At 35.5% G+C, this 18,673-nt stretch overlaps 1 protein-coding gene across 1 annotated transcript in view; it reads right to left on the minus strand.

The window, feature by feature from the left end:
• The window catches only part of NCAM2 (neural cell adhesion molecule 2), a 314,409-nt gene that overhangs the window by 66,142 nt on the left and 229,594 nt on the right, over positions 1 to 18,673 (minus strand). Inside the window, 2 exon segments of the mRNA XM_059819966.1 lie at positions 7,005 to 7,178; positions 17,689 to 17,785. Coding sequence (XP_059675949.1) covers positions 7,005 to 7,178; positions 17,689 to 17,785 — 271 coding nt within the window.

An 18,673-nucleotide genomic window follows, 5' to 3' on the forward strand; every position in this document is an offset into this window, starting at 1 on the left:
TGCATTTTTCCCTTTCATGATAGAAACAGATAGGGGCGTAATAATACTTACTGCAGTTCAGAGGAAGCAAGAGAGGGAATAGGAAGAGAGAGAGGCTGTTGGCTACATAAATCCCAAAATGTGTATCTCTCTTCTCTAAAATGACAATGACACCCATTCATGTATCCCATAGGTGAATTTCCACATTAATCTTAATATGGGACTGGGTTTCTACTGTATTTGTCATGTTGCTCCTCCACCGGCAAATTGAGTGGCACTAGAAATGCAGAGACTGGTTTTCCTTGGTTTTTCATTCTCATATAAATATTTAATGCTTTGAAAAGAAAGATCCGTTGACATGTTTCTCTGTTTATCTATCTGTAAATGTGAAGAAGGAAGGAAACATTGCTAGAGTTTTAATGTTAGACTGATTGAGGAATGAAGTTTTTTGTATTCCTGTTGAAGACATCCAAAAGTTTTCAGAGAGCATATTTTTTCAAGGTTCAAGCACATCTCCACAGTGTTTTAGGTTTGTGTATAAGCTAAGTTCCTTTCATTATGAATACATTATTTGCTGCCTGTGAACCAGAATTACTAGTGTTGACAAGACCTTGATGGCTCCTCTTATTAGAGTTTTACCAGCAGTGCTTTCTGAAGGACTGAAGGGATCTGAAGGACTGAATCTCACAGTCTCTGAATCCATCCTGTTTCTTCCTTGGAAAACTCAATACTGCTTGAAAGGGAAAAATAAGGCAGGTTTTTTCTCATGAAGTCTTTCCTGATTACTCGGAAACTGATCAGTGAATGTCCTTTTTTTTTAAAATTAGACAAAAGATTGTAATAAGACAATTTTTCCCAGCACAGGTACCTTACACCTTCTCACTGGTTTCTTTGTGTCTACAGCAAATGCTCTTCACTGGTTGTTATCCCCTTCTTGACGATGGATGGGCAATACCCCACACTCAGGGGTTTAACAGTTGTCTGGCTGAAAGGATGCAAACTCACCTTGGAGAATGAACCTTGTCAATATTATCCACACTTCTGTTACTTCAAGATTAGTGGCCTTCTCTGCACTACTGACAGGGTCATAAATGTCTGGGCCCTGAGGGCACTGTTAGCCCTGACTGTCCCTACCCACCCACCTCCCCTCAGATTCGAGCCCACAGGAGCACCACTGCACCCTGACTGTAAAGCAAAGCTGTACAGAGATTTGCAGCTAGCCTACAACAAAACAATTTTCATATTCAGAAGAGCACCTAACAAGCAGCTAAAAATCTGGCTACCATTTGCTCACTGATCTCTTGGTGAACTATGATAGTGTTAAGAATTTTAAATCCCTAAATAGCCTGAAGTTGGTGTATCAGAATGATTTCTTCACTTTCCGTGTTCTCCTTCAATAGCTGCAATCAGCATAGACTTTAAAATGAAATCTTCTTCATTATAAAAGACAAAGGGGATGGAATAGGGAAACAGATATTCTTGGCTACATCTCCAAGACTCTGGAATTTTCTCCTTAATTTGATCTGAAAACAGCTCAAACCAGTACAGTTTGAGACAAAAGCCACCTTTTGAGGTATTCTTTGAAGAAACTGGCAGTGTTCTTTCTAGATGAAGAGAATTGCAGGCTGTTTGAATAGATTTGCACAGAACTCATTTCATACTGCTTAATTTTTTCTGTTTAAACTTATTTGTATTTACTGGATGTTTGATTACATAAGAATGCCTAACAACTTTGGTAAGCATCTATTGTATGTTTCATATAAATAAAACCAGACAATTATAATCCTACTTGTAGGAGGTTTTATACATAGTTATTGGGTCATAATTGTAAAAAAATTAATGACTTGTTAGCCTTAGTAGCAATTCCTTTCAACAACTTTTTGAAACATCTATTAATCATTTATTAATGCTTTATTTATAAACTAACTTCTGTAGACACATTTCCATTATGTTTGTTTCATTTAAAAATACAGTTTTCATTAATTTTATGAGTTTATGGCTGTTCTCTGTGACTGTATGAATACAACTACACCAGTCCCGGTCATAGTAGAGAGGGACCAGAAGACCTGGTTTAGCCTTGACAGTCTCTGTATTGGCAGGCTAACAGTCTTCCAGGCATACCTTTCTCCTGCATGTAGGTTTGTCTGCCTACTTCCATTGAAAGATGGTCTTGGAGTTTACACATTACCTACATTGTGGCAAGAAAGGGCTGCAGTGCTGTTTTATCACTCCTGAGTTAAGTCAGTCTGCTAAAAAGACATCCTGTAGAATTTCAGCATTGTTTATCACTGGCTGCTGGGAAAAAATCATGACTCATGCATTATGTATGCATCATTACTTGAGATGTGCAAGCAGTTAACTGCCCCTGTGTAAACAGCATTTATATATGAATCTTAGCCATAAACCTGTCCCTAAAATGTGAACGGATGAAAAAAGTGATTTTGTTTCCATTAAGGAATATTGACATAGTATGGAAATTATGATGACCCAACTACAGATCATAATACAGAATACTGACTGCATGTAGTCTAAACATTCTCCTCACTCAGCTGAGAAGGTGTTGGGGCATGATAGGAAAGTGGTCCTTAGTTACCGAAACACAATGAGAAACTGTCTCAAAAACATGTAGGCTTTTTTATCGCTCAAAAGACTTAAAAGTATCCTAAATGTCTCAAAAAGAAAAAAAGAAAAGCCTTCACACTAAGAAAAGCTGCTTTAAAAATTCTTTCAGGAACTGAAAATAGGAATTTAGAAGAGTATATCTCAATGTTATCCTACCATGACACTGTAAGTAGGCTAAAATATAAAGGGAGGGAGGTCTAAACAGATGTTTTAGAAAACTTGCTAAAACCCTCTGAATGCTCAGGAAACAAGCAAAGGCTGAATTTTTCAGAAATATTCCAGTTACATTTAGCAGAATTTTCATTAAAAAAAAAAAAGGACAGTAATACTGCTTTTTGACATCTCCGTCTGGGAAGACTTTTTCTGCTCGGAGCTGTTCAGTCTGTGTTTTGGTAACATACCTTGTTTTTCTTGTTTGGCCCTACAGTACCTCACTAATAGAAAAAGTTTTTAACTCATTATAGAATATCTGCAAGAACTTATGATAGATGCAACCAGGTCCCTTTTGATTTCCCTATCAAATTTGCAGAGGGATCTGGACAGGCTGGATCAATGGGCTGAGGCCAACCGGATGAAGTTCAATAAGGCCAAGTGCCGGGTTCTACACTTTGGCCACAACAACCCCAGGCAACGCTACAGGCTTGGGGACGAGTGGCTGGAAAGCTCCCCCGCAGAAAAGGACCTGGGGGTGTTGATCGACACCCGGCTGAATATGAGCCAGCAGTGTGCCCAGGTGGCCAAGAAGGCCAACGGCATCCTGGCTTGTATCAGAAATGGTGTGGCCAGCAGGAGCAGGGAGGTGATCATGCCGCTGTACTCGGCGCTGGTGAGGCCGCACCTCGAATACTGTGTTCAGTTTTGGGCCCCTCACTACAAGAAAGACATGGAGGTGCTGGAGCGTGTCCAGAGAAGGGCGACGAAGCTGGTGAGGGGTCTGGAGCACAAGTCTTATGAGGAGCGGCTGAGGGAGCTGGGGTTGCTCAGCCTGGAGAAGAGGAGGCTGAGGGGAGACCTTATCGCTCTCTACAACTACCTGAAGGGGGGTTGCAGAGAGGTGGGTGTTGGTCTCTTCTCCCAAGTGACTAGTGACAGGACTAGAGGAAATGGCCTCAAGTTGCGCCGGGGAGGTTCAGGCTAGATATTAGGAAAAATTTCTTTACTGAGAGAGTAGTGAAACATTGGAATAGGCTGCCCAGGGAGGTGGTAGTCACCCTCCCTGGAGGTATTCAAGGAGCGTGTGGATGTGGCATTGTGGGATGTAGCTTGATGGACATGGTGCTGTGTGGTGTTGGGTGGGTTGGTTTTTGGTGTGTTGTGCCTTGTTGTTGTTGTGTGGTGGTTGGCTTGCGTGGGTTGTGGTTTTTTTTTTTTTTTTTTTTTTTTTCAGGTTGGACTTGATGATCTTACAGGTCTTTTCCAACCGTAGTGATTCTGTGATTCTGTGATTCTGTGATTCCATAGTATAGCACCAACAAGATTAACAAAAACAAGATGCTTCCTGCTTAGCAAATATTTGAAATTCTGAAGTAGTTTTTGATTTCTAAAGTAGTTCAGAGATAAATTCAGAGAAAGATAGGATATACAATCTCAATCTTTCTATGCAGGGGTAAATAAATAGAGATTTCAGAAAACAGCATGAATTAATTATGGATCTAGAATTAATTTTTAATATTGTCCACTGTTCTCTCAGTAAAGTTTACCTTCCCAATATTTATCTATTTACTAAGCATATCTATTTGTAGACCAAGATGACTTTTCAGGTTGTTTTCATATTTACTAGTTTTTGTCATCACTTGGAGTAGTCTCTGATAATACACGCTATTAAGAAGTACCTTTAAGATGTCCAAAACCAGAGTGACCTATTTTGCTTTTTCAACAAAATCTCTCAGTGTTCCCATTGGGGGACAATGAAATGAAGAAGAAAAGACATCCTTGAAAGAAGGTAAATCTCCTGAAAATTTCCAAGTGAGAAAGAAGAATAAACTGAAAAAAGTAAGGCAAATTGCACAAAAGGAAGACGTGGGGAAATAACATGACAGCATATAGGAACTAATACAGCCTTTTTCTCAAAGAAGCTGTATATTCAATTTTAGTACGGATGGCAGCAGAGATCCTAAATACTCACAATCTGCTTTACAGTGGTATTGTCTTCATAAGAACTGCAGGTATTTGTACCTGCCACTCTACTGTTTTTAGAATAAATTACCATACAATTCAAACAGATACTGTACTAAAATAATTCCAAGAAGATCAATTTATGTTATACAGAAATCTCCAAAATGAGCTGTATACAACAACTTAAAAACATGTAATGCTGAAAAAATGTTTCAAAATCAAAGCGTGAACTTTTGAAGGCAGCTCTAGTCAGCTCTAATAACAAGGGTCTGTTGAGTTATACATCTTTCCTAATGTAATCAATTAATCTTTTAATAAACTTCACATTAACAGCAATAATAGGAAAGAGTATTATGGGGAGTAAGGTAAATACACTGTTCTACAAAGTTAACACTCCGGACTTTTTTTTTATTGTGGCTTTACATTTAAATTAAGCATCTGTGTGACTGCACTCTGTAGTCACTGGGTTAGTCCACATTTGAGTACATTGCACCCTACTACACTTGAGGTTTTAATTTTTGGTATATTGTAGTTCTCATCAGAGAAATTTACTGCCAATTCACTGAAGGAAGTAGCTATGAGAAAAACAGTCTCAAACTTCGTCTGAAACATAACATGAAAAGAAGAGAAGAGGTACACTAACGTCCATTAATGTGTATGCCCTGCAACTAGAGGAAACAAGTGTTCTTTAGATCTTCTGGTACTGAAACAATACAAAGAAATACAAGCTATACTGGGCTAAAATGAATGCTACTATGATTTACAGTATTACGTTTATACACACAGTTACTGTGTTGGGTTAAGAAAAACAAAAGATAAAATAATCATTATATGTTTCTTTGAATATATGTTAACTACATGTTCATTGTATGTTTCTTTGAAATAATTCTGTAATTTGGAACATGCTCTGCTTAGTGCAGAATTTTTGTGTGTGGATTATGGGATGTGAAAGGGAAAGAGATAACATACATTAGATTTTTTCTCCCATCACTGTGCTGATAGCTGTAAAACCATTCACCTCCTGATGTATAAATCAGAAGAATGTTCAGGCTGCTTTAACTTGCACTACCTGCTAAAAATATCAAAGGGTAAATTTGGATGCAAGGGATTACTGATCTGTTGAATGTATTTTGTTAACATTACTCTGTATAAACACCCCACCTCAGCATGTACTTGATGAACTCTCGTGTGTTTGGGCAGGCTTATACATTTTTTTCTGCCTTTTGAAAGTGCAAAGAAGGCATAGATCTGGCAAGGAACTGGCCCCATTTGTAGCATCCCCACTAATACAGTAGATAGATAATAGATATAACAAATGCATTTAATGTTTGTTGAACAACATTTTATAGATATGCTTTTGAAACGGATATAATGAATATTAACAGATATGTAGAAAGGTAGCTCCAAATCAGTAAATAATGCCCAGGATTAAATACCCTAAAATAGCTTACTTAAAATTTTTAAGTTAACTGCATACGTAATGTACATTCACAAACTAACTCCTCTGTGATTTCCACTTGCTTTGAAATTTATAGCTTAAAAAATAATCTTCATATCTATTTGACTGGACAGTGCAAAATGCAAAATAATTGTAAATTTGTTCACCAAATTTTTTAAAACTAAACAGTAATGGTTGACTTTTACAAGATTACAGTAAGATTTCTAATCGATATACAGAGGTCTGTCTTGGCCCTCTGAGGAGGACCATGAAGATGATCGGAGGACTGGAGCACCTCTCCTATGAAGACAGGCTGAGAGAGTTGGGTTTGTTCAGCCTGGAGAAGAGAAGGCTCCGGGGAGATCTTATAGCAGCCTTCCACTACCTGAAGGCGGCCTACAAGAAAACTGGAGAGGGACTTTTTACAAGGGCATGTAGTGATAAGACAAGGGGTAATGGCTTTAAACTGAAAGAGGGTAGATTTAGATTAGGTATTAGGAAGAAATTCTCCACCATGAGGGTGGTGAGCCAGTGGCATAGGTTGCCCAGAGAAGTTGTGGATGCCCCAACCCTGGAAGTGTTCAAGGCCAGGTTGGACGGGGCTTTGAGCTACCTGGTCTAGTGGGAGGTGTCCCTGCCCATGGCAGGGGGATTGGAACAAGATGATCTTTAAGGTCCCTTCCAACCTAAACCATTCTATGATTCTATGACTTCATTAATATTAACTGAAGATACAGGTACTGGACTAAGACTAATGGAGAAACAAAGAATCAGTTAACATATATTTGCATTCTTTTCCCTTGACATGCTTTGAAGTTAAAATACTTCCATTTATTTTTTGTATACTTACTTTGAACTCCATGGGAGCGAACTATTTTCCAGGTTTCTGAGGCTATCTCTTTTACATCCACTTGGTAATGATGAATGGGCACACCTCCATGCGAATCTGGCTTATTGAACGAAACTTTGGCAGTGGTTTGTGACAACTCTAAAACTCGTACTCCATAAGGATTTGATGGTACATCTAAAAAAAGTACAAACATCAATTTAATAATCAGCAGCAACTAGATGGACCTAAACAGTTGATAATCTACCCAAAAAAGTCTCCTTAGCATCTTGAAGAGAGAAAAAATAAATATTGAATATGATGTAATAATGTTTGCATTAGATAAACAACTTAAGCTTTCTAACACAGAGCTGTAAAAAAACCACATTTATTTTCTTATATGCTAGTTATGAGAAAACATTTTCCATTTCTGCCTTTCTTTTATAATATGAACTTTTTTAATACTTAATTTCATCATAGGCAAATGTAAGAGATGAGTTTGTTTACTGTATAATTATGTAAAAGAGAATAACAAAATTTAAATCAAATTTAACAAGAGGAACAGTTATGGTTAAATAGATCATTCAGAGTCTGAATTCTTCTAAAAGAGCTTATGGCAAAAAACTGTAGAAATAATTTGGCTGTTTTTATGAAACTCTGAAATACAGCTGAAAACATGAATCTTTTTTTGCTTTTTTTTGAAAGACTGGATTCCAAGCTACTAGCAAGGAATATTAGTGGACGGTTTCTATTCTCTCTTCAGTTTAAGAAATAATTTGTGGAATAGGTTGAAAGAAACATTTTCTCTGAAATCAAAAGCAAGTGCATATCTTTCAAAGTAGAAAACTATGAAAATAAAGCAGGTGTCTGTAGGTGTTGAGATGCTAGATATGAAACAAAAGCAGAAAATTAACTTTGTGGTCAGTACATATTTAAAAATAGAAACATTATGTTACTTTTGCAGTGTATGTGTGAACTAACACAGAGAAGACAAAAGAGTAATTTTTCTAATTGTCATACATTTTAAAGTGTATAATTACAAAAAATTGTTTTGAAAATACTAGGAAGAATTTTATTTCTGTGGACAGAAGACCAGGAGTTTGAAACACCATTAAAAATTTCTCTTCTGATACATCTGACAATTATTTGCATACCAGCTTACAGAGTTGATATTGCTTTTGTCTCCATGGTATGGAAGGTATATTTATAAGGACATGCAAGCATTTGAGCCAAAGTCTATCATTTGGTTAGTGGGTACTGAACCATTTACATAAAATGTAGTCTTTATTCAAGGGCTGTCAGACAGTTGGGAATAAAAAGAGAATCAATCTGAGCTTCGCCCAGTATTGGTACTTGAATGAAAATGAGACAAAAATTTTTATAAAGTATTAAAGAATGGGTTTAAGGACATATTCAGCCACGAATTCTCAGGAAAAGGACGCCTGCCAAAGCTGCTCTAAAGGGGCTGATTTGTATAACCTTTTAATAATCAGGCACCTAAATCTTTCCAGAAAAATTCTCTAACAGTTGTCAGAGTTGAGTGTCTTAATGCTAATATCATACCTCTGTGAATTCTTACAGTTAGCATTTCTGAATATAGGTCTCCTGAAACCTCCAGTGCTTGGTGCTCATTGAGTTAAAACCAGTGTACGTTTATTTACATGAACAAACAATTTTAATATCTTTTACTTAAAGACACAACTATACGAATCCATGATGCTAAAGATTTGAGTAGAATGCAAATCTCAGCTTGAGGGATTCAAACCCTCAAATCCTTTCTTATTCCAGGAAACATTCATTTCACCAGGATATGGGATGTTGCAGGAAATTTTCACCCTTCTTAGTGAAGCTGTATTACTCTGCAGAAGGGAATTCAAGATTCATGGTCAGACAGAACATGACCTAATGTAACCCGTATGCTATGCATCCAGGAGAACACAGACCTGGGTTTTGAATTTTTTTCTAAATTGATCAAAAAGTTGGGGTTTTTTAGAAAAAAGAAAATATGTTCAAAAAAACATAGAGATTTTTTTTCTGTGATAGCACGGAAGAAGAATTTGTTATATGAGTTGCTTGCTAAGTAAGCATTGACCCCAAAATCAGAGGAGGATGAGGTTTAGAACCAGCTTTTGATGCCTCTCCTCCAGATTCTCATCACAGCTGAGAACACTTTTTTTCCCCTGCTAGTGACAGTACCTTAAGCACCATTCTGTGTACAGATTCTTTCTCTCCCTAGCTCAAATAACTGTTCTGAGTGGGGTGAGAAAAATATAACATAAAAAATGCTAGCAAAGCAATCCAGGATAGCCAAAGTAAAGCAGCATGGCACTGTATGAGTGATGTGGATACCAATCACTCTGGAAGATGAATATAGCTCTGCAGGACTGAAGATGAACGCTCTTTGGATTTAACTGCAAGCTAAAAGCTTCTGGGGATACCTACAATATTACAAATAGTTTCTAAACACTTTTATTCCTTTTCTGTTGTCAAAACAGTTCAAAATGAAACAAAAAATATTGTTTAAGGTTGAATGAATATTTAATTTCACTCAGACTATTTTTATGTTAGTTTTTGTATGGTCTTTTTATAAGGCAATTCACTGTTACTTCAGTTTGGATCAAAACAATTATTTTGTCAATGTTATGAAACAAAAATGTGTTATTTACATATCCACTCTGTTCTTGACTTTCAAAATGTTAAGGAGATCTTTTTTCCTTGTGTTTGTTTCTGCATATGATTAACTATAATAAACATGGCACAGGGAAGAAGACATCCTTCAGGAAGAACCCTATGTTCTCTACTGCAGATTCAAGTATAATTTCTGCCAAATAAAAATATGATTCCATTTGATAATAAGCATAAAATGAAGCTCCTGTAAAATATTTTGCATAACTAGCACAATGCAATATGTTTAAAATTCATTTAAGTGTGAAATACATCCACAATACTATTTTAATTATGCATCCCACAATGCAAGCAATCCACAGGTGTAGGTAACTTTTATGCAGTTTTCAGAGTTGAACTATATCAGTTCTTAAGAAAAGAGTGAATCACCTGAACAAAATACAACAGGAGACACATACCTAATCAAAATCAGAAACAAATGCTAGGAATTCCATTAAGATAGAAAAAAATACCTACTATCTCTTTCAGACTAGGCAAATCTATATATCTTTTTCCCCGAAGAAGATTGTTAGCAGCATAATTAACTGCATTAATTCTGTAGTTCTCTAATGAGTATGAATTTGATCATGCAAGGCAAACAGCCTTCTGGTCCTGATCTAGCTAAACATTCCAGCATTTGAGCTGTCCCCTGTCATCTGAAATTATTTGGAGCATTGCCATGAATTTTGTGTTAGAATTGCAAGGCTTTTGGCTCAATGTTTAGCAGGAGGGAAGAACAATTTGTGAAGTTGTGTAGTCTGAAGTCTGTGTCTGGAAGGATAGAACTGTGGATGGTTCTTGTTCTTTTTCCTTCTAAAACCAACCAACCAAATGAATCTTAGAGGAGTTTAGCTATGGGCAGTGATTACTCTTTCATATACTGTTACTCATATAAGTTGAAGGACTATACGGTAGAAAAAGTATGGGATTTCTTTTCGATGATCTAAAAATCACTTAGTGATAGCACAGATTCTGGTATACTTTCTTAGACGTTCCACTGCTATCTTTGTTGTCATTATACTGCTGTCAAAACAAGGGATAATTTATGAAAAGTTCAGCCTTTAAATTAAAATAATTCATTAAAAGAACCAAGAAGTGTCAGACATTTAGTCAACTTCATCTTCTTGCCATAGTGTCTATTCCTCTGTTCAGTATGCAACTGTATTCATGCATGATGCTAAAGAATTACTTAAAAATAAAAGAAAAAGAGATCCCCAAATAGTAAGTGTAAAATTGCACTTGATGTATTTTGTACTCAGTGCATAAAGCTGGTTAGCACAAATGAACTTTGTGATACATTGGCCTAAATTAAGTAGTATTGGTTTGGTTCCAGAAACATTATTGCAGCTGATAGAGAAGTACACACAGAATTATGAGTACATACTTATCTCCACTGATATGTAAATGCTCTTTCAAGTCTGTTACTATTATTATCCAACCTGTTCAATAAAGGACAACCACTTATCACTGGGGATTTTCTTTTCAGGCTATTTTTTGGATAGTTTTATGGAAGAAAATTATTTTCCTTCTGAGAGTTTAGCAGTCCTGGTGTAAAGGGAGAAAAGGGAGTGATGGTGTGAGAGTAGGTAGTGGGGTCAGAGATTTATTTTCCAGTTAGCTCTTGTCTCCTATCTCCTGTCAATATGTTCCTAGTGCAGTTCTGCAGCTTTTCCTGTCTCTGGTATATATATTGACTGAAAGTAACTATTTCTAAATGCTGAACTTAAATAGTATCAGAACGATGGCAGGGAAAAAGATGGGGCTGGGTAGTAGACCTCTGGAGTCAAAGAACTCCATGAAATAGTTCATGCTTGTAAATCCTTAGAATGGAGAAAAAATTCAATATTAAATCTACAGGTTAGGCTCAGTCTTCCCTTGATGTCCTTGCTTGGGGAAAACTGCAATAGAATTTTTTTACGAAATCATGGAGAGTTCTGGAAAAATAAGGAATTAATTAGGAAACAGGACCACAGCTAGCAAATAAGTACATAAATAATAAATTAAAATAAGATACATGCACACAAAGCAAAACACTGTTGCCATGTTGATAGTTTCACATTTGCTTATTGAAAATATATTGTTGTTTGTTTTTTTAGTAAAAATCCTTTAGCTGATGCTGCTAAAGATGTGAATAGCAAGTTTTAGGACAGAGATCTAGAATTTTAGATCTGCCCATATTTTTGTGGAGGTAAATGGGATTTTAGCAGCAGCAAGAGAAAAGGTATACAGAGAAAGCAACGTAACAATCCCCCCCCAAAAATCAGTAAGATCCCATAACACCATCTTGGAACAGAACATGATTATGTTTTCTTTTACATTATTCTCCAGGGAAAAGAAAGTCCTACTTCTTTGATTTTATTTTGCCTGTGTGAAAACACAAATATTTAGAGAAAACTGGAACAACATCCATTAACCAGCACCAAAGTGCCAGCACCAAAAATCCAGATTAGTAAACTGTTAAATTTGATGTAGTAGTCCTTGTCAGTTATCGATCAACCTTATCATATTTTGAGCATGACTTCATTCTGTAAAACAGGTTGCAGGATGTAATTTCTGGGAAGCTCAATTATTATCTTTCCCATGTCTTCATTTGCTTTTGATGTTATTATTCCCCATCTTCACTGACTTACTGTGTATACAGGATGCTTAGAATACATTTAATTAAATAAAGTGGCATAGGAATTCTCAACATCTAATGACATCATAGAATGTATTTTAATTTTGCTTTTTAATTCCCTGTAATATTGCTGTAGAAGGAAACAGATATCGCATCTCTCTTTTCTTTAAGCATTCTTAAATGCTACACCTCTAAAAGCTGTTAGATCTTTCATGTTCCATCGTGTACTGTGCAAAACACGTAATAGGGATGATTTGGCAAGACAAGTCTGAAATTCATCATCAGAGTTGTATGAAGTAGCTAATTTGTAAACTATGTTCACTGCCTATTAGATTGGTTTTTGCCAGCAGTTGATCCTGTTAACACTTAGTGTCTCTAAGTCTTTGTGCTGAGCTGCAGTTCCAGGCATGATGTGGTGAGATCAGAATCTCAGCTTTCATCAGAAATTAAAATGTCCTTCTAGGTGTGAAGACTGAAAGAAAGACTGAGGCAAAAAGGTGAATCAGACTATTTATCTGAACTTTCAACCCCTTTGCCATCCCAGAATTGAAAAAAGAAGGGGAAAGGGAAATCCAGGATGAGTAAGGTCATGAGAGGCTTAGAGGTGAATCATGGTTTACTTTTTAGAGGCTCTGGATTCAGTCTAGCTGTACACTGCTACATGCAAAATACCCATTAATATTTAAAGAAAAAGTTTACTTTAAAAATCCAGTTTAGCTCTCTGTGTCACAACCTTAACACTTACTATTTTAAGATAATAAATTATCTATTCCAACAACATAGTCCTAGATTACTGATGGCCATATGATTTTCTATTTATCTATACAAAAACATTTGAAATAATGATACTGAGATCTCAACAACAAGGAAGAATACTTTGCTAGTTAATACCATCTCCCTGCATACTGATATTTCACATAAACTATGACTAAACTAGATCTGGGCAAATCTAGGAATATCTGTGCTCACCTCAGGCTTTGAAAGCCATTGGGATAATCTGCCAAGCTCACCTGGCTTGCCAAAGCCTAAGCCTGTCATAAAGAAAAAACAGAGTATAAGTAGACTTCTAAAATGAAAGTTGTGGTTGTAATTAATTTACAGTGTCAAGAAACGAAAAAGACTGTGGCTCTTTTTGCATTCTACATGTTACTCACACAACAATTTAAATGCTTAAGCAATGAAAAAGGAGGATGTCAACCATGTGGTATTTTTAAGAGTTGATCACCACAAGTCAGGTGGTGAGCACATCTGATTAAGCTTTCAATAAGTCCTGAAGTTTCTCAGCATTTACCAGTAATGGCCAGCACCTTTCAGTGTGAAACCTAAAATAGGCTCCAGTTCTTCAATTGTTTTGAAAAGTTTAAATGAAAGTGTGTGGAATTCAGGCTGATTCAGCAGCTCTGTGTAATCTGATTGAACAGGTACAGTTTTCCTATCATACAAAATGGTATAGTTGCAAATTGCATCTGAATTCTGAAAGAAATCTTTTTGTATCATCAAAAAGTCTAATTTCTTAAGGAGGGCAACAGAAATAAAGGTAATGGCAGTGTGACAATATGATCACTTTTTAACTAGCAGTAAATTAAAAAAAAATGGTAGTTTGATTCTGCTGAAAACCAGCAAAACATGAAGCAACAAGTCATTCCTGCAGAATTTTAAGAGAAGACTATTCAGTAAAATGATCATTATTTGTAAAATTTACCCTAGCAGCATACTTTGCTTAATACTGTCTCCCAGCTAGAAATAGTATTTATTTTTCCCTGACAGAGCCATTGTGAAAGTATGCTATGCCCCAGCATTAGTATTTACAATCAAAGCCAGAAGGAAATCCAGGCTGTATTGAAATGCATGAACAAATTTTATAGGCTTTAATATAGAAAATATCAATCATTAGGGCTTCCTAATCTACCGAAGTAAAGCAACAGAGGTAGTAAAAGTAAGAAGAAAGCTGCATTTGACATTTTATACCTGTAATTATGATGGTTTTATCCTCCATCTCCCTGGTTGTCTTTCATTTCCAGCTGACGCTAGTCTAAGTGCAAAATTTGTTACAGTCTATATAGATGCAAATGCTAAAAATGTCAATATTGCAGGATACTGAACATTATGCAATACACTAGTGTAAGTAGTGTTTAACTTAATGGAGCCCTGACACATCCAAACCCAGTGTTTCCAGCCCCACATAAGCCATTTGTAGTGCAGTATTTATGTTAAGGATACCTGTTCATTATTATTAATACTAAATTTGAGTTTGTTCTATTTTCCGCATTTCATATCATTATATAGAATGTCCATATACAGCTTATGCTTTACATAACAAATTCCTGTAATTCTTTATTCATTACACATTCACTAAATACACCCTGATTTACGTTTTTATGTTTATAACTCTGATACTTTTTTTTTAAGTGTTCACCAAGTTTTCTGAGGAATTGACTGAAAAATGTTAAGCAAACTGTTGCAAAAGTAAAGAATAGTAACCTGTTTGAAAAACTGGCATCTCTGATACAGTTGTTTTAAAAAGCCAAAACAGGATTATAGCTTCTATAGAGTTATTTGTTCTCACTTGCATTTCCAGGGGCTCTCACATGAGAAATTGCTGAAATACAATGCATAATCAAAATATCATGTTCTTTGTCAATTAATAATAAAAATTACTTTGAATTAAAATTAATTATTTATTTATAAAAGCAGAAGAGAAATACATAGCTAAAATAGTCATCATGCAGTATCATGCATTGTAATGGGATACTGTTTTGCAAATATAAGATAAAAATCAGCAGATATAGAATACCTGCTGAGATGCTCTCATATCCATATACACCTTTATGAAAAAACAATGCACAGCAATAAGAACAACCTCAGTTCCTCTGTTTTCATTGGCATAATTGTTCTATATTTTCTCATCTTTTTCTGTCCTGAGAGGTAAGACATCAGAGGGATGCAAGTGGGATTTTTCCTCCCCTTTCCTACCATTTATATTCATGACTTTAAGAAAGACTTCTAGTGGCAAGTCTTCTGTTTTTGAGAGGAACTGAGAAATTATTTTAGCACCTTTCACATTGTACTTCTACTGTTTTTCCCTTCCAGTGAAGCCTCACATGTAACAAATCTTGGAGATGATACTCCAGAGACACGTGCAGCACCTATTCCAGCAGGACAGACAGAACCAGTGCTGCTGTCAAATCAACAGATGCACGTGTTGCCCCAAAGAGAAGCATGCTACTGAAGAGAAATAGATGTAACTGACTAAAATCAGAGGGTTACATGCAGTCCTTTTGTTTGATGAATTTAATGTAACTCTGCAATTCCTATGCCAGTCATGAATATTTAGAAAATCGAGTCCTGAAATTTTTAAAGGGCTAAATCTACTTCCTAAATTAAATGATGGCAAAAGTAATATACACATAATAGATATAGTTTACCTATTCAAATCAATGCTGACTTCCTACAAGTCTTGAGATTTCTTAATTAGAGACAAAATAGTTGGTATAGAAATTAATTGTGTTTTTCCTTAAAGCTTAGAGCTTTTCTACTACTGCCTCAATTTTGAACATCACAGGGAGTATTAATTTTTCATATTTAATGCCACATGTAGTACTGATGAGCTGCTACAGTCATAATTTCAGCCCTGTTACAGAAACTCAATTGTTCAAGTAATTCCATTGAAATAAATGGGATCAACCAGGTAAATGATCATGAACATGACTGAAGATTCTACAAACTGTTCTTTTCTGGAATTTCTTTTCACAAAAAAATACATTATTTTACGTATGAATTAGATTGTGTGAGTCCATACATTGGCGACAGTTCTGTAAGGTGGAAAGTAAAGGATGTATTGTATGAAGTTAGGACTTAGCTGGGACTAAGGATGGTTATACACAAAAGGAAGAGGTAATATATTTCTCATTAGTCACATGTAGCTATAAAAGGAAGATCAGATTTGCGACACAGCTAATACCCCCAAAAAGTTGTAAAATAAAGGGGAATGGATCTTCTGGATGATGTAAAATAATGCCACCTAGAAATCCACTGTTTTCTTAATAAAACCCCACATTTTCCTATTTTAGGAAGCTCAACTATTTTGACCACTGTTTAAAGACAAAAAATAGTATAGTATTCATGGTAAAAGTGTGTGCTAGTAATCCACACTTTAGAGGTACTGGGAAAAACTTTCAATGCTGTGTACAACTTCTAAGAAATTTCCTAATAAACAACTTTTTTTTACAACTCCTGAGACACCAAAAGAAAATAATTATCCTATTGAGCAAAACTATAAAAATTAACACACCAGGCCAGGTAAGAGAGCCTCCCTATGACTGTACGTGCACATTTCAGCAATGCACCTCCAAAGGTTCTCCTAGCACGGCTCCAAAGAGTATATTTTCTTATTTTGAAAAAAATGTAACCAAAAGTTACAGCTGTAACCAAAAGTTACAGCTGAAACATTCAAGATCATAAAAAATATACAAGTCCTATTAAAAAAAAAAGATTATACAAGACCTTATTTCTACCTGTCCCCTTCAATATGTATCAGCCAGTCTGGCAGTATGGTATGACCTGAAAGTTACATAATGAAAATTGTCCATAGCACTGCATCACAAGGGGTGTAATGCTTTCTGTATGGCTGTAGCTTTGTTACTGTAAATTGCATTATAACTCCATAGACATCATTAAAGCTGGAACAATTTGCAACATCTAAGTATGTAGATCCAAATGCTGGGAGACTTCAAAGCTTGCTGAACAAGCGTTAGTCCATTCCACAAGAAAATATAATTGAAAGAAATGCTAAGAAACTCTCATTTACTCTCAGTTATTAGTTATTTCTGCCAAAGAACAAACATACAGTAATATTTTTATATTTGCCTAAACAACAATAGATGGACCTAAAAATATTCAGAAATTCTGTAACAATTGGTTGAAGAAAATCTCAGAGCTTAAATTAATTAAATCTAGCACTCTGGGTCAAATTCTGCTTTTAAATAACTAAAAGTGCAAATGAAGATAGAAATTCTTTGCTGAAGTATTTCAGTCTTTTGTCATCCTTGGTTTATCAAGAAAATACCAGGGAGAAAAAGGAAAAAAAAACTTTCCTAATTCTTTCTTATTTTTGTTGCCTGCAAACCATATGTCTCTAAACTGAAATAATGAAAATACAGTTATAAATGTAGGATGTAATAAGGGCAAAGGAAAAAAAGTTAGACTAATTCAATTTTTTCAAATTTCAGAAAGCCTTAAAATTAAATCCAAAGAGGATTCATATTCTGAGGCAACTGGTTTATTTTACTTTATATTGCAACTCAACTTTTAGAGAATTAACTGCAAACATTCCATTGGAATAAAATAAACAGAAAAATTTGTGTCTGAACTTAATTTTGATAAAATAGAAAAAATATTTAAAGAAAAGGAAACAACTTTTTAACTTACCAGCTTGACCAAGTGTATACTCCTGATATCTTGTTCCTATTCTGTTTGTGGCTGTACAATTATACCGTCCAAAATCACTGTCAGATGTGGGAGCAATCTTTAAAATGAATACAGTTTGCAAATATTAGTTTCTAATCAAATATCAAAGTTCTTTAAAAAAATCAGAAATGCAAAAATGTTCTCCTTAACCAATATGCAGATGTGTTCTTACCTCAGCCTATCTAGTATAGTCTCCAAATACAGATCTAAATATACCCTTTTTCGTGTTAAACTCCCCCTTCTCAAATTCAAATGAGGAAATCAAATAAAGGAAAATGGTGACATTGTTCATCTTTACAATTTCACTTTTAAACAAGGAAAAAATCTAATAAAATTCACATTTTTTTCACAGATGCTATTTGCAGAAACTGATATTTTGATTGAAATAAGCAATGAAAGGTCTGAAAACTGCTGATTCCTATACATAATGCATGAATAATATTTTACTTTTTATTGTTTGCAGGATTCACAATACACCAGACATTCAGGGGGGAAAAAGACGATGTAAGGATGTGGCTCAGCTGTAAACTCAGGTGAATAAGGATATAACACAGAACAGATAATAGATACCACAGGGAGCTAATGCTTTATTAGAATCCAGCTTGCCTGACCAACTTGTTCAGGTGACAGAAGAATGGAAGAGCACTCAGAGAACCACAGACTATAAAGCATATTTTGTGTTGTTAAGCTTTAAATAAAAAAAACCCTTAAAGATGACCTTCAAACAAGAGTAATACTGTGTCTCTTTAAATATACATCCTCTACTACAAGAAACAAGGTTATTTGTTTTGACTTTAGGAAAAAAACATCGTTTTTTTTCAGTACACTGTACACCTCTTGCTTGGGATCTGAAGTAGGTCCCCCACTCTGATTAGTCTTACAGCTTCTCAATCTTTTTTCCCATGGCAACTGAGATGCTTATGCTCAGACATAAGGCTGATACCAG

This window comes from Gavia stellata, chromosome 1, assembly GCF_030936135.1.
Source record: "Gavia stellata isolate bGavSte3 chromosome 1, bGavSte3.hap2, whole genome shotgun sequence".
NCBI lineage: Eukaryota > Metazoa > Chordata > Aves > Gaviiformes > Gaviidae > Gavia > Gavia stellata.